Below are 12,978 nucleotides of genomic sequence, written 5' to 3'. Positions count from 1 at the left end.
CGTGAGTTTTTAAAAAACCTTATTCTAGCTTTTTCTAAAAGATCCTCCCCCTCCACCCCCGGGGTGATGCCGAATGTTACCGTATCCTCTCCAGCTTGAAATGTTTACCAGTTTCTGGTAATTTATTTATATTTTGAGCTTGACAAACAAAAAACACTCTGGATGGGTTGTGATCTCCCTGAACCGATGTAAATCCCAAATCAATCAAGTTCCTGATTCACATCAGGTTTACAAACTCCTCCCAGAGACCACAATCTCGCCCAGGGCAGATTTTTCCCTGCCTGGCAGAAATACATTCTAGACTGCTGAAGAGAAAAATAACACCAGGCAGAGGGAGGGGGGGGTCTATTTTTTTCTACTTTACAGAATAGGTTTTAGAGTATTGAATACAAATTATGTAGTAATGTTATTGTAGAACTGCAAGAAATTTAAGATGACCTTTATAATGTACAAAATATTTTTATATTTTTTTCTTAACGAAGAAAAACCACACCCTAATTTTTTACATTGGACTAAACGTAACTTTTTAAACAAGTTTATGCCTCAAAGATTGAAAATTTTAACAAAAAACCAAACCAACCTGATTAGTCTGTAGAGCAGCTTTGGGTTTATTCCCTTTATTTAGGTGCTTTTGCTTATGGTAGTGTAGATTTTTTAATTCCAGTTTTAGTTTAGAGGATCGAAACCTATTGCTTTATCCCTCTCCTGTGTAAACGTAACTTCAGAAGCACTGAGCGACAGCTACGTGCACAGACCTGGGAAGCCTGAAAAGTCATTTTTGCTGTTTGACAGAAGTTTGTTTGACAGAACCATGTTAACCCTCAGAGAAGGAGCATTACCTGAGGCGACCGCCAAGCGCGCGCTGCGGCACGTCCGTACTGCTCTCGCAGGGTTCACCACAAAGCACTAGATCAATACGCAACCTGCTCATTTTTTAAATTATTTTAGCAAGCTTAGACAGCAGCAGGCTCCAGTGCCGCACAGAGGAACTCGGCAGACTCTTTCCAAATCTGACACCGTCTCTTTTTAACACTTGATTAAAAAAGAAAACAAAAAAACAAACAAAAAAAAAAAAAAACCAAAAAAAAAAAAATTGCTTAAAAACCCAAACCAGCTCTGTCCCAGCTCACCCTGTGTCTCTCCGAGACCCTCTGATGCAAGGTGCTGTAGAAGTGCCAGCTACTGTAAACGCCAGAGATGACAACTGAGCGTAAAGCTGGCGTAACTCAATACGCGACGGGTATTTTGTGGTCGGATGAAGCGCGTGACCCCGCAGCAAAGCAAAGGCAGGTATAGAAGAAAAAGCAGATGTGTCTAAATAACACCAGTGGAAATTTAGGGGAAAGTCCTGACGGCATTAAACTGCATATCCTGACTGAGGACCAAGCAGGACGAGCGTCCACGGAGCAGCCGTCACCCAGTTCAGAATTCACCGGGACTTTCACCCATTTGCTCCAAGGCTGCTTTGGCCCCTCCGCAGCGCCACGGGCGCCCATCCGTACCACAGCCTCCCCTCGTCATTATTCCATCCCATTCCCTCAAAATCCCGGTGACACCTACCGCCCCCCTCTCCGGGAGCCCTTCCCGTGCTCTCACGGCACGGAGGCGATCCCACAGTCGCACCCGCGGCGGCAGGGCCGGGCTCACCCCGCGCTCTGCTCTCTAGGTACAGGTTTAGAGCCAGGCCTTACCCCGTGCTCAGAGCTACCACACTATCAACTCAGAACGTCCACTGGGTACGCTGCAACACGGTTGGCTTATACTGGTGTAACTGGGAAAATTTAATCTTTTTTTTTTTTTCTTTTCCCCCCTCCCCAAACCACACAAGATAGAGACCTTCAAGCTGCCCCTTTCCCAGACAAAACAGCGAGCACAACCAGCCTTTCTGACAGGCCCCACGGCTGATTACCGATGCCAAAACAAAGTTACTTTTATTAATACCAAAAAAAAAAAGTGTCTTTAGAAATGCTATATGAAGTGTCACTATTTGTGTCAATACTTTTTTTTTTTAATAGAAGGAAAACTTTGCTCTTAAATTTTTATCGCAACAAGAATTTTTTTTTTTTTTTAATTCTTCTACAGCAATTTCAACTCTTCCTGAAATACATATTTGAATTCCTGAAACCAGTTTGAATGTAGAAGTCATGGAAGTACCACTTCATTAAACCTACCACTTCATTAAACCAAATAAAACCACTGTATGTATGTAGCAGGGATAAATGTTTTGCAGCTGTACTTTCATTTGTCCAATGACTCTCCATCATTTGTTGTAATTTTTTTTTTTACTTCATTGAGTTTGTATTTTTTGGCTTTTATGTTCAAAATATGTTTATAGCTTTATAAATAAAGTAATTGCCAGACTGGCTATTCGAAATAGGCCACTGGAAGTTATAATCCTATCAAACTGTCAAATAACTATTTCTTAGAATTCAAGAGGATTCCTGGTTCGTTTGGTTTCCCCCTTCAGGCACTTGTGTGTACAAATAGTTTTTAGAATGATTTCGAGTAGTCTTCAATGGTAAGACTGAAATAGTAAGCCAAGACTAAGAAAGAATACCTTCTCCCACAACCCCTACTGCCACCTTGCCTTCCCTACCCTCACACTTAATCAATTCAGCCAGGAAGAAATATCCCTGATCATGCCCTACCTTTAAAAAAAGAGTTTTAACTTAAAACAGCAACATAAAGTTTAAGAGTGGGAAATTGGACCATCTCTCCCCCTTTCCAGATTTTCAAAGTACTGAGAAAACACATTTTATGGAATCCTAACTACCAAGACTAGTAAGAACACTGAAAGCAGCCAAAGCTATATCATGTATTACATTTATAATACAATGCAGCCAGGCTGGCCCTTTCTTCTGCGCGCCGCTGTGCCGTACCTCCACGCTTGCATCAGCATCAACAGCCAGCTGGAACGAGCCTGCAGTTCAGCAGAAGCTCCGACGTTACAGCATCTGACCACCAAGTTTTAGGCCCACTGTTCTCACAATGAGCAAGCCTTAGGGCCACAGGAGTTTTATGCAGGTATGGCAAACAAATCAGAAGCAAGGTAATGAGGAAGGCAACTCTGTCTCTTCCTCATCCTACAGCATAGCGAGGCATCCCACAAGGCAGTGGCTGCTAACAACCATGGATCCCGGGCTGATGACGAGCACCTGAAGGAATTTACACAGGCTTCTACCACCAAACACAACCACAGTATAGGCTTCTCTATGAGCAACGCTCCAAGGATGCACTAGCGTATCCTGGAACACTTCACACACAGACAGATTTATTTCTTGTAAGAATCTGGGATAAGCTGAATCTTAGACTACAAATACAGCCAGAGAATTGTCAGCAGAGCTTCTCTAGGGGCACTTTAAACCAAGATGTATTGTTTGCAATACAGGATGCTGGAAAGGCTTCACCACGTCCCAGTCTAGCACTGGAGTATTTTGTGCCCACTGACAATAACAGCACAATATGCCCATCTAATACACACACCAGCACAAAGGCAAGCCCAGCAGCCTCGTGAATGAGCAGATGTGAGCAGCAGCTGGATCCAAAGCAGGGGTCTGACCACTGCCTTAGAGCGAGTTATGAATGCTTTCATTAACAGTTACATCAAAGATTACCTAAAAGCTGGTAAGCCATCAAAAAAATACATCCATCTGGATTGCTTGCTATGTAACTTCCGATTTGATGTGAGAGGTTGCCCACTGTGTCTGACTGGTGGCTTGCATTAGTCATTTAACAAAACTTTTACAGCTGTTTTATTTTAATTAACCACTGCCTTGGTGCTATTATTTGTACACTCAGTAGTAAGCGACAGTAAGATTGTCTAGTTTCAAATAACTAGAACCATTTGCAAACCAAAGTTTAAAAGCCCTTTATTAATTCAGAAGTGAAACACTGATATTTAAAGTGAGTTAAGTATGTTTATTAAGGTTCATTCTACTCTAAGGTTTATACAGAGAATGGAATGCAATACAAGCTAAGAGCACACCTCAAAGATCTACCACACAACCATCCCCTACTCCCTATAAGGGAACTGTAAAAAAAAAAAAAGTAAAAATCAGAAAACCAGTTACTGTTTAACTAGTTGCAAGTGGCTTTGTCCAAAAGAAGTTAAGCTTGATATTGCATTAGCTTTGTATGCAATAGTTAAGTCTCTACAAGCTGAAGTATCACATACAAAGGCATAAGATTTCCTGTGGACAGATGAAACCATGTTTTAAAGAGCTACATCACAAGGGTTGTTTAAAATAGCCTAAAAACAAGCCACTAATGGCATGCACAGGTCAATAATATTAACTTTGGTAATGTCAGTCATTTTTGGTCAAACCTGGACTCCACTTTGAACAGTAACGTATAAAAATACACCCATCCTGTGCATAAAGCAATGCACTCTTCATTTGCTACCAGCTAGAGGCAGGTCTTCAAGACATGGTTGAAGTATTCAAATTTAACTGTCAGGAGCTTGCTTAGTTCTAGATCACATCTTTCACTAGTCTATAAGGCCAGACTAACAGGACAAGAAAGTGGTCAAATATTTTCTCTTTTTTTTTTTTTGTTAATGCAGGACAAGAACCATCTTGAAAGTTATATAGCTTTAAGTAACACTAATCTTCCCCACAATGTTTTCATAAGAAATCCAGTAACTTTTACCTTATCTAGTTCCCCAAGACACATTCTAGTTTGTTTTTCTTTCTGAAGCTATCAATACCCTGTAAATATAAGCATTTTGTTCTTCTTGAGGAAGAAGTCATAGGTGGTTTTATTTACAAGGGAGTCAATCTTTAGCATCGTTAACTGGACTCGAACGGTTTAAAAGTGTAATGAAAATGACAACCTTAAGTGCTACTTTCCATACAGAATCCACACTTAGTTCAGTTTTATTCATTGCAGAATAAAGTAAAAAGACATCCAATTACACTAGTAAAAACTCAGAAGATTTAAATTTGTACTCAAAAAAACACTACACATGCAAAGGGAACAATATCCTGCTAACACAACTTCATTTGCTGCTGCATTTGTCTAATATTAACAATTATGAACAGAGCAGTGCAACTAGTATTTGGAACAATCCTTACAGTGTTCGAGTGTCAGGCACAATACTTCACTTCTCTTCACACCACTGGTTCTCTTTACGTACCTGAAAGAATATTTTCACTATTAATATGTTGCAGTGAACTTCTAAAAGTTAGTTGTAAATTCTCGTAAGTATTCAGGACTACTTATGGCAGGAAGGCATAAACTTGGAAGCAGCTTTAATTTTTTCATGCAGGGTTTGTAACTAGAAAGTCAGTCTTCCAAACTGAGCTGCTTATCAATATAAACTAAAGAAATTTATTTCTCATGCCTAGATTTGATTTAAACTGAATTTCTTCCACCAAGCAAAGCAAATGGACTAGCTTAAAACTAAATTGCTTGATCCATGGCACAGAACTGAAGACAAACCTGAATGTACAATTAAATTTGAATTTAAACAAGACATCTTGTTCTGACCTTTCCCAACTCTGCCAGTTCACAGTTGGTTTGTTGTTCAAGTTCCAAGATCAATGAGCTTATTACTTAAAAGACAAGAATCCACACATCTTACCTTTCCCGTCACATGCAACAACGCGTCTTCAGCATTCTTACTACAGCTCCGAAATAGCAAACTGAGGCTGCCACAAACAATCCTACCTGTTTTCTTACCAGACACACATTTGAGCTAGGAAGTCAGTACGCTTTGATTTGACCTTTTCAGGTAGCGGGCTGCAAGCACTGTAGGCACCGAAAGGTCTTCCACCAACAGCAGTCCAATTATGAGGAGCTGATGCATTAGTTTACATTTATTGTTAACAAATCAGTTGCAGCACATGTTAAATTATGGAGCACCACACAATAATTCAGCACAAAACCAGATAAATTATAATTAATCCCAGATCAAGTACCTGTGCTTCTTCCTCCTCAGTGAAGTCATTCTTAATATTGAACGTCTTGCGAATTTCTTCTGGAGTTTTCCCCTTGATCATGTTTGCAACTGTCTTGCACGTGACATCAAGCAAACCTTTGATGTCCAAGTAATTTGCAGCCTGTAGGAGAGTTTCCAAATTTAAAGCCTCCATATCAATATTCTCCTCTGTAGATGTACTAACAAAGTTATGCTTACACTGAAATTACACTGCAAACAGATCAGCTCCACTTTGAGAAGATTCTAGCTAGAACTTGAAGTAACAGTACCTAAAACTTGCTCGTCAAACAGAAGGGAAAGTCATTTGTACTATGAAAGACACCACCCCCAACCCGCTCCTCCTTTTGTAAAGGGCTTTCAGGAGCCTGCAAACATTCAAGTCTTCAGTGCTGAAGTGCTGTTAACTAGCTAAGACAAGTACCTTCTGCAGTACCGTGAGACTATTACAAGTTTTAAAAGTCAAAGCTACATTTTAATTTGGATGCAGGTCTCCAGAACGCCATTTCCAGTAATAAGCCCTCAACTAAGTCTCGAGAGCCACAAGAACAAAGACAGTTGTATGGCCCCATATTCAGAAAAGTGCATCAACTGGTAAACGAGCAAGTACAGATTAATGCCTAGCATTAGGTTAACAAGCACTCTAACATCCTCAACAGTTTTAGCCAGTAGTTTGCCAGAACTACTTGCCCTCCCCACATCCCCCCCATGAAGTTATTCAAGACTACTTTATTTGTCATGTGCACCAACAGAGCACACTTCCCAGGCATAGCCTTTGTGCTTCTTGGACATACTTACCAGGATAAGTTCAAAAAGCGTTCCTTGGTCTACTTTCAGAAACTCTTGATCCCACACAGGGATGTCATCTGTTCTTTTTTCTTTGTTCTCATCATCCTCAGGAGGAGGTGGATCATCCTTGTGATGGGTGCACCACTGAATCACCTAATCATGGTTTTGATATTAAAAGTTTATCCAAACGATTTTCCCATTAGGCCCCACTGTAACTTAACTTCATTTTAGAAGAACTGTACCTCTTTTCTCCAGATTAACATTAGACTCCTGTATGAACATGCTCCATTACCCAGTATTTTCAATGTAGAACAATTGATCCCCAATCCTGAAGCCTTCAAAAATCCCATCTGAGACAGTAGCCAGTTAATTACTTATGATCTTAAAAGCCAGCTGCTGGCGTTACGAAGTTATTCAACCCTCTGCTAGTAAACAGTAAGAACGGACAAAGGAAACCTAAACCTCATTTTGCAGTTCATCTGTTTGCAGAAGCGTAATTCTTATTAAGCAGAATACTACACAGGGGAAGAGTGTAGAGTGGCAATAGCTACCAGCAGGACGTGTTCACCACGGTACTAACTCCACCTGGCAAAGTCTACATGTTCCCAAGCTTGCCTTTTTGCTTTTTAAACACCACCATCTTGTCACCCAGGCGTTTAAAGGAGTAGGGATCTACTGCAAGTAAAATCCTGTTCCATTTTGCCAACCCAACAGACTTTGCAAGTTAGGTTATTTATCTTTACGTTCAACTAGGAAATAATTCCTAACCCTGTGTTTACCCCCAACAGTCCAGTGCTTATTTTGGCACAACGCTTTCTACTTCAGAGCGAAAAGCATCTCCGAAGACTGCAACATACTTTTTCGCTTTTCTCACTTGACTCAGCAATAATCATGGTCTATTACTGAATTTAATACCACCGAATGCGCACGGTGTCTCTTAAGCCCTGTAACTGAAACTCAGGCATGGCTACTGCCAGTTACTCTCCCCACTGCCTGCCCCTTCATCCTTTCTCCTAACATTTGGATCTCACCAACAGCCACCTCAGTTCACAGAATCCAATTAAAATCAGTGCTTTCATACCACGATACACTAGCGTGCACAGATGCCCACCACTCCAGCACCTTAGGCAGCCCGTCTGGCCTCCAGCTGCTGTTCCAGAAGGTCACCCCTGTAGGGCTCCTGCTGCTGTCTGCCAGCCTCACCCCACTTCTCAGATCCCCATGCCCATGTTCATGCACCTCCAATCAGTTAAGCTTGTAGCTAGCATGTGAAAAGTTATCTTTAATACAGTAGTTCATAGTATCCAACCCCAACATGAATTTCACATTTCATTACTGCCACACACCATCACCACTTTCAGCATCTTACCTTTTTTAAGATAGCTGCATTAACATTTGGAAGAGGGACTGGGTCATCGTCACCTTCATCATCCATTCCCAAATCTAAAAATGGGAAGATGACTAAGCAATTGGCAGGCAAAACCATTAACTCTTTCCTGAACTGGGCCGCCTCACCAATTCTCCGTCATTTTAACAAGACTGAGGCTGAATGGATCAGTAGCAAAGGATCTCTAACTGGTGAAGTCAGAAGCTTTTAGAAAGCTTCAATGTGGCTTTGTGGAGCCACGGCTGCATTACACATACTAGGGTATACCAAGTTTAGGCTAGTTCAGTGTTTGGGAATAGGATATGTTGAAGAATCAGACAAATATTTATGTATTTTTACCACTTTCAACACTTCCATCCACAAGTTAAGCAAAAGCGTTCCAACTGAGATCTCCCATTCAGTTTATTATTAAATAAGAATTTGGATCTACTGTAGTAGGCAGAGAAAGTGTTTTGTCCTCTATAGGAGCAGTAAATACTGCAGCCCTAGAGATGTCCATTATCTGGCCTCTGAAGCACTTGTACTGATTCTTACCAGCTGAAGAAGTTTGCATGCTAATACAGCAGTGCAAATCCTTCAATCAAAAAAGCATTTATAAAGCATGCTTCTGATACTCCTTGTTCTAAAAGCTTGTCAGCATGTTCAAGGTGTATTTGGGTAAAGTTTGACACTCTGTCCCCTTGATGCAATTACGGCATCAAAGTGAAAATTAAGAGAAAAACATAATTAAAATTTCAACTTCATATACAGAACAAATACCACATTAGCCATATTTGATTAGAGAATATGCTTTTTTATTACACAAATGCTAACAGTTGGATGACACCCTAGCTGTCAAAGATTAACACCTCGTAACTAGTTATTTAACTGAGTAACTACACAGACCTTCACTCATTACGTGTACAGATGAGCCAATTCTGCATCACCAAGGAACTTAATTTTCAAGAACAGATGACTGTCCCACCATCATCACTGATCACCTTTGTGCACAATTAAAATAGGATGTACTTCTGCATCTAGGCAAGTCAACTACTGTTGTTATTAGCAGGATATTAACTAGCACTACTTTTTGTTTGGAATAACTTAACTTCATAGATTCACAAACTAAAATACTGACATTAAAGGCTACTGTGTATGTCACCAATTAATGGAAACTTCAAACGCATACTTTGAACATGGTGGCAGATACCAGCCTAAGAAGTGACCTGTCTAAAATTGTTTGTATGGGGAAGCAATTCAAGCAGTATCTTAAGTTTAGTTAACTCTGCTCAACTTGTCCCCACCACGACCACAACAGCAGCTTCATCTGTCATCAGAGAATTGATACGTCACTGGTGGTCTCATGACGCTCGACACAACACCACCTTTCAGCTCTTCTCCTTTCAGCTGCAGCAGCCAACACACAAAACATTGTTTATTAACTGATGCTTAACTAGCTGTACTGCAGATGCATTTCAACTCTAGTAGGTGACTGGTTCTCACCCCGATTAGTAAGAGGCTAGTTCATGGTGCCCAGCCTGCAACACTCAACACATGTTAACTTCCCTTTCACCAACACCTGTGTGTCACTAAACACCGACAGTGACACAGCTTCTGCAGGAGAAAACCGAGAAGAATTGTGCTCCCTAACGTTCCAACCGATTGCTGTTCCCTGCTCACGTTGCTAATCATGTTCAGCAGCACCTTACTAACAGAATGGAAGTGTTCAACAGTTGGAGTATTTTGACCTTATTTTTATTGTTCTTATACATAAGGTGACACAATCAGACAAAGATCTGTACCCAAGAACATAATTTTAACTACATCTATAGAGATTTTTTTTCTCCAAGTTAATTCATGAATACACCCAAAAACTGGAAAAAAACACCAGTAAACAATGAAGATTTGCACTAGAGGGATTAGACAGTTTGCTCTGTGTCCTAGCCATCTGGCAGACTTCCCCTCCCCCGCCACGAGTTCTTTTGTTTCAAATTTATGTCAGCCGGGGATCAGAACTAAGTATTTATCCCAAATAATATAACTGCATCCATAAGCTCACAATACAGGCTTCACTTTAGCTCTTTCTTCACTGCATTGGTTTATGATCTCCCACCCTGTTTAAGAGATATTTACATTGTAAGACCGGTTTATATGATTAAATAAACTTAGTTTTTATATTATTAGACGTTCTGTTTGCTTAACTTCTACAAAACTGAAGTAGGCTGTAGGCAAGGCAGTGGGGTGCTTCTATTTTACTAGCCTCCCTGCAAGTCCTCTTAACAAGGTTTTTGCAAGAGCACATCCACTCAAAACACAGCTTACATTACAACAGCAATTGTTCCAGCTGTTCTGACACAAGACAGCAAGCTGCTTCACAGGCCTGGGAATCCTGTTTCAGCACAGTACCAGTTTGTCTCCTTTGGTCATAATTCCTGTTCAAGAGCCTTCCTTGAACACACTGCTGTCTCTGCACAAGCTAACGCTCCTCAGGCCTCATACTCTTACCTTCCAGCATAGTCTTTATAGTTACAGACTGTTTTGCAATTTCAACGTCAACTTCAAAGATCTCTCCATCTGAACTCTGCAGTTTAATTGAAGGCATCTACAAGAGAAGGACAGTTATTTCCACACAACATTCAGCAAACGCTACAAGCTTAGCAGACTTGAAGATGTACATTACCTTTACTATTTATATTGGTTCTTACCAACAGCAGACAGCCCAGTGCCACTTAAAGCATCCCCAGATTATTCGCTGCTTGAAACAACAGGCCTAAACGCATTAATCCTCATGCTTAAGAAACACCAATTTGAGAGAACTTTTTTCTTAATTTGAAAGCATAAAATACACAAGGTTTATTAGTCAATAGTACTTACATTTTTTGCAGCGCAACACTAGAGCTATCTTTCTCTCTAATTAACCTTCAACACCCCTTCCAAGACACTACTTGTCTTCAAATCCAAACAATTGCTACTCACTGACTACTCATATGAAGTCAGATCTCAAAAGCAGTTCTCAAATGATAGCCTCTGGAACAGAATCACAAAATTGAGGTCAGAAGCAACCCCTCTAGGCCGAGTCTAGGCCAGGCTCCCTTGTGCCAGAGTCAAACTGAGGTTACTCAGGATCAAAGGCTGTCCTTCAGAAAAGTGTTTGGTTTTCTGAAGAGATTAAAAAGCAATATGCCACTACGAGGAAGGCTTTCAGCACTCAGTATCACTCTTAGAAAGTAGGAAGTTAGATCAGCACTTTGTTAGCATGAAGAAAGACTAAGATGACTACGTATTTTAACAAAGTTTTTCAAACAAGCTGATAAGACCTACAACAGAAGCAGCAGACTTCAAAGATGTCACTAGCAGGAAAAAAAAATAAAATAAAAAAATCAAACTTTACAAGAATGCACCTTTCCAGATATTTAACTCAAACCCAGAAGTAATGCACTTGATACAGTGGCTAGCAGGTTACAACTTCTGCCTGAAACTGCACATGAAGTCTGTTTGGGTATCGCTGCACTTGAACCCACTGACTTGAAGGACATGATAAACATAACCGCCTGGCCACAGATATTTTATAAATCAGTTCTCAACAAACTGGTAGGATGTGTTACAGTAAGTTCCTTTACCACTCAAAATGTTTGTCAGCACCAGACCATTGCAAGTTTATTTTTCTTTTCCCCAAGTTACCTGCCTAAAGTTCTCTAAAACATGACTTTCTAAATACAGCCTGCAAGGCACTGTAGAGAGGAGCTCTAGAAACAAAGAACTGCAAATTAATTTCAATTTATTTTCAAATGTTCTTTCCCCACCAAACCTAAGAGCTATGCAGGCCAGTCCCTTACAGTAGTACTTGAACTATCACAACTGAATCAGCTGGACCACTTTCACCCAACTCACATTATTCCTTTCTGAATGCCTCCTATAGCTCATCAGTCTGGCTCAGCCTGACAGTACCGCAACAAGCCCAGTCCAATGGAGGCCAGCCAAAGGACGTTATTAAGCAGCTCACACCAGCTTGAAGTCCTCATTGCTTTAATTTCCATTTGGCAGAGCAAGTAGCTAGTTAATGTTTACACAGTTCTGTAACCCTATATGACAGTGCTACTTCTAGTTAAGATGGGTGCTCTGGAGGGACACGGTCCTGACTGTTCCAAAGATACAAATATCTAGTTTCTGTTCTAGTTTGCTGAGAACAGATTTACAAAATTTATAGACCTACGCAAAAACAAAATTCTGATTAAAACCTAGCTCTGAGTTGGTAATTTGGACGACGCCCTGAAAAATAACACCCTAAGCATACGTTTATGGATTTAATGCATCTGTTCTTGCAGCGCTTGCCTGAGAGCACTCGAGAACAAGCCCAGCTTCAGGCGCCAGCCCTCCTGTGCATTACATAATGCTGCACAACGCAGCCAGCAAGGCAGGGATGCTGCCTTTAAAAGAGCCCAGCCCCTGCAAGAATGTTTGCATGGAGACCCTCGCATCACCCAAACCCACTTCCACCAAGACCTTCTAGGTTACTGTTAAGAGTCTGAATCGGGTAGAATGAAATTAATCTACTGCCTCAGCACTGCTAACAGATCAGGATTTCATCCACATTTCATTATTTTTATACCACAGAGCACAGGCTCCTGGAAGAAAAAAAAAAAAAACAACAGTCATTTTTAGCAAACTGAAATACAGCTCCGGAAAGAGACAGGCCCTGGATAGCAACACAACCGGGTGACTAAGCAGACTTGTCCTAAAAGCTCTGTTCGACAGCAGCAAAACAGGTTGGGAGCTAGTCCAAAGACAAACCTGAATTACAGCGGCAATCTGCATGTACGAGCCTGAAACGCTGAGCTCGGCCCCGCCGGCAGCTCCGTGCCTCCCCGAGCGATGCCGGCCGGATGCC

General features: G+C 41.0%; 1 protein-coding gene across 4 annotated transcripts; it reads right to left on the bottom strand.

Annotated features, from left to right (window-relative positions):
• Positions 1–4,311: 4,311 nt before the first annotated feature.
• Positions 4,312–12,861, bottom strand: SKP1 (S-phase kinase associated protein 1). Of its 4 annotated transcripts, none has more exons than XM_009646865.2 (6): positions 12,582–12,861; positions 10,596–10,692; positions 8,094–8,167; positions 6,734–6,877; positions 5,919–6,059; positions 4,312–5,134 (listed from the first exon to the last, which is right to left on the bottom strand). In XM_009646865.2, exons 2-6 carry the CDS (start codon positions 10,690–10,692, stop codon positions 5,099–5,101), a joined length of 492 nt encoding a protein of 163 aa, XP_009645160.1. In that variant the 5' UTR covers positions 12,582–12,861; the 3' UTR covers positions 4,312–5,098. The 4 variants fall into 4 exon arrangements, with proteins under 4 accessions (XP_009645160.1, XP_035758133.1, XP_035758132.1 ...); XM_035902240.1 differs by having other exon boundaries at positions 12,648–12,861; XM_035902239.1 differs by having other exon boundaries at positions 12,594–12,860.
• Positions 12,862–12,978: the final 117 nt, after the last annotated feature.

This window comes from Egretta garzetta, unplaced genomic scaffold (assembly GCF_000687185.1).
Source record: "Egretta garzetta isolate BGI_Z169 unplaced genomic scaffold, ASM68718v1 scaffold439, whole genome shotgun sequence".
Classification (NCBI taxonomy): domain Eukaryota; kingdom Metazoa; phylum Chordata; class Aves; order Pelecaniformes; family Ardeidae; genus Egretta; species Egretta garzetta.
This window is presented reverse-complemented; position numbering and strand designations above follow the sequence as displayed.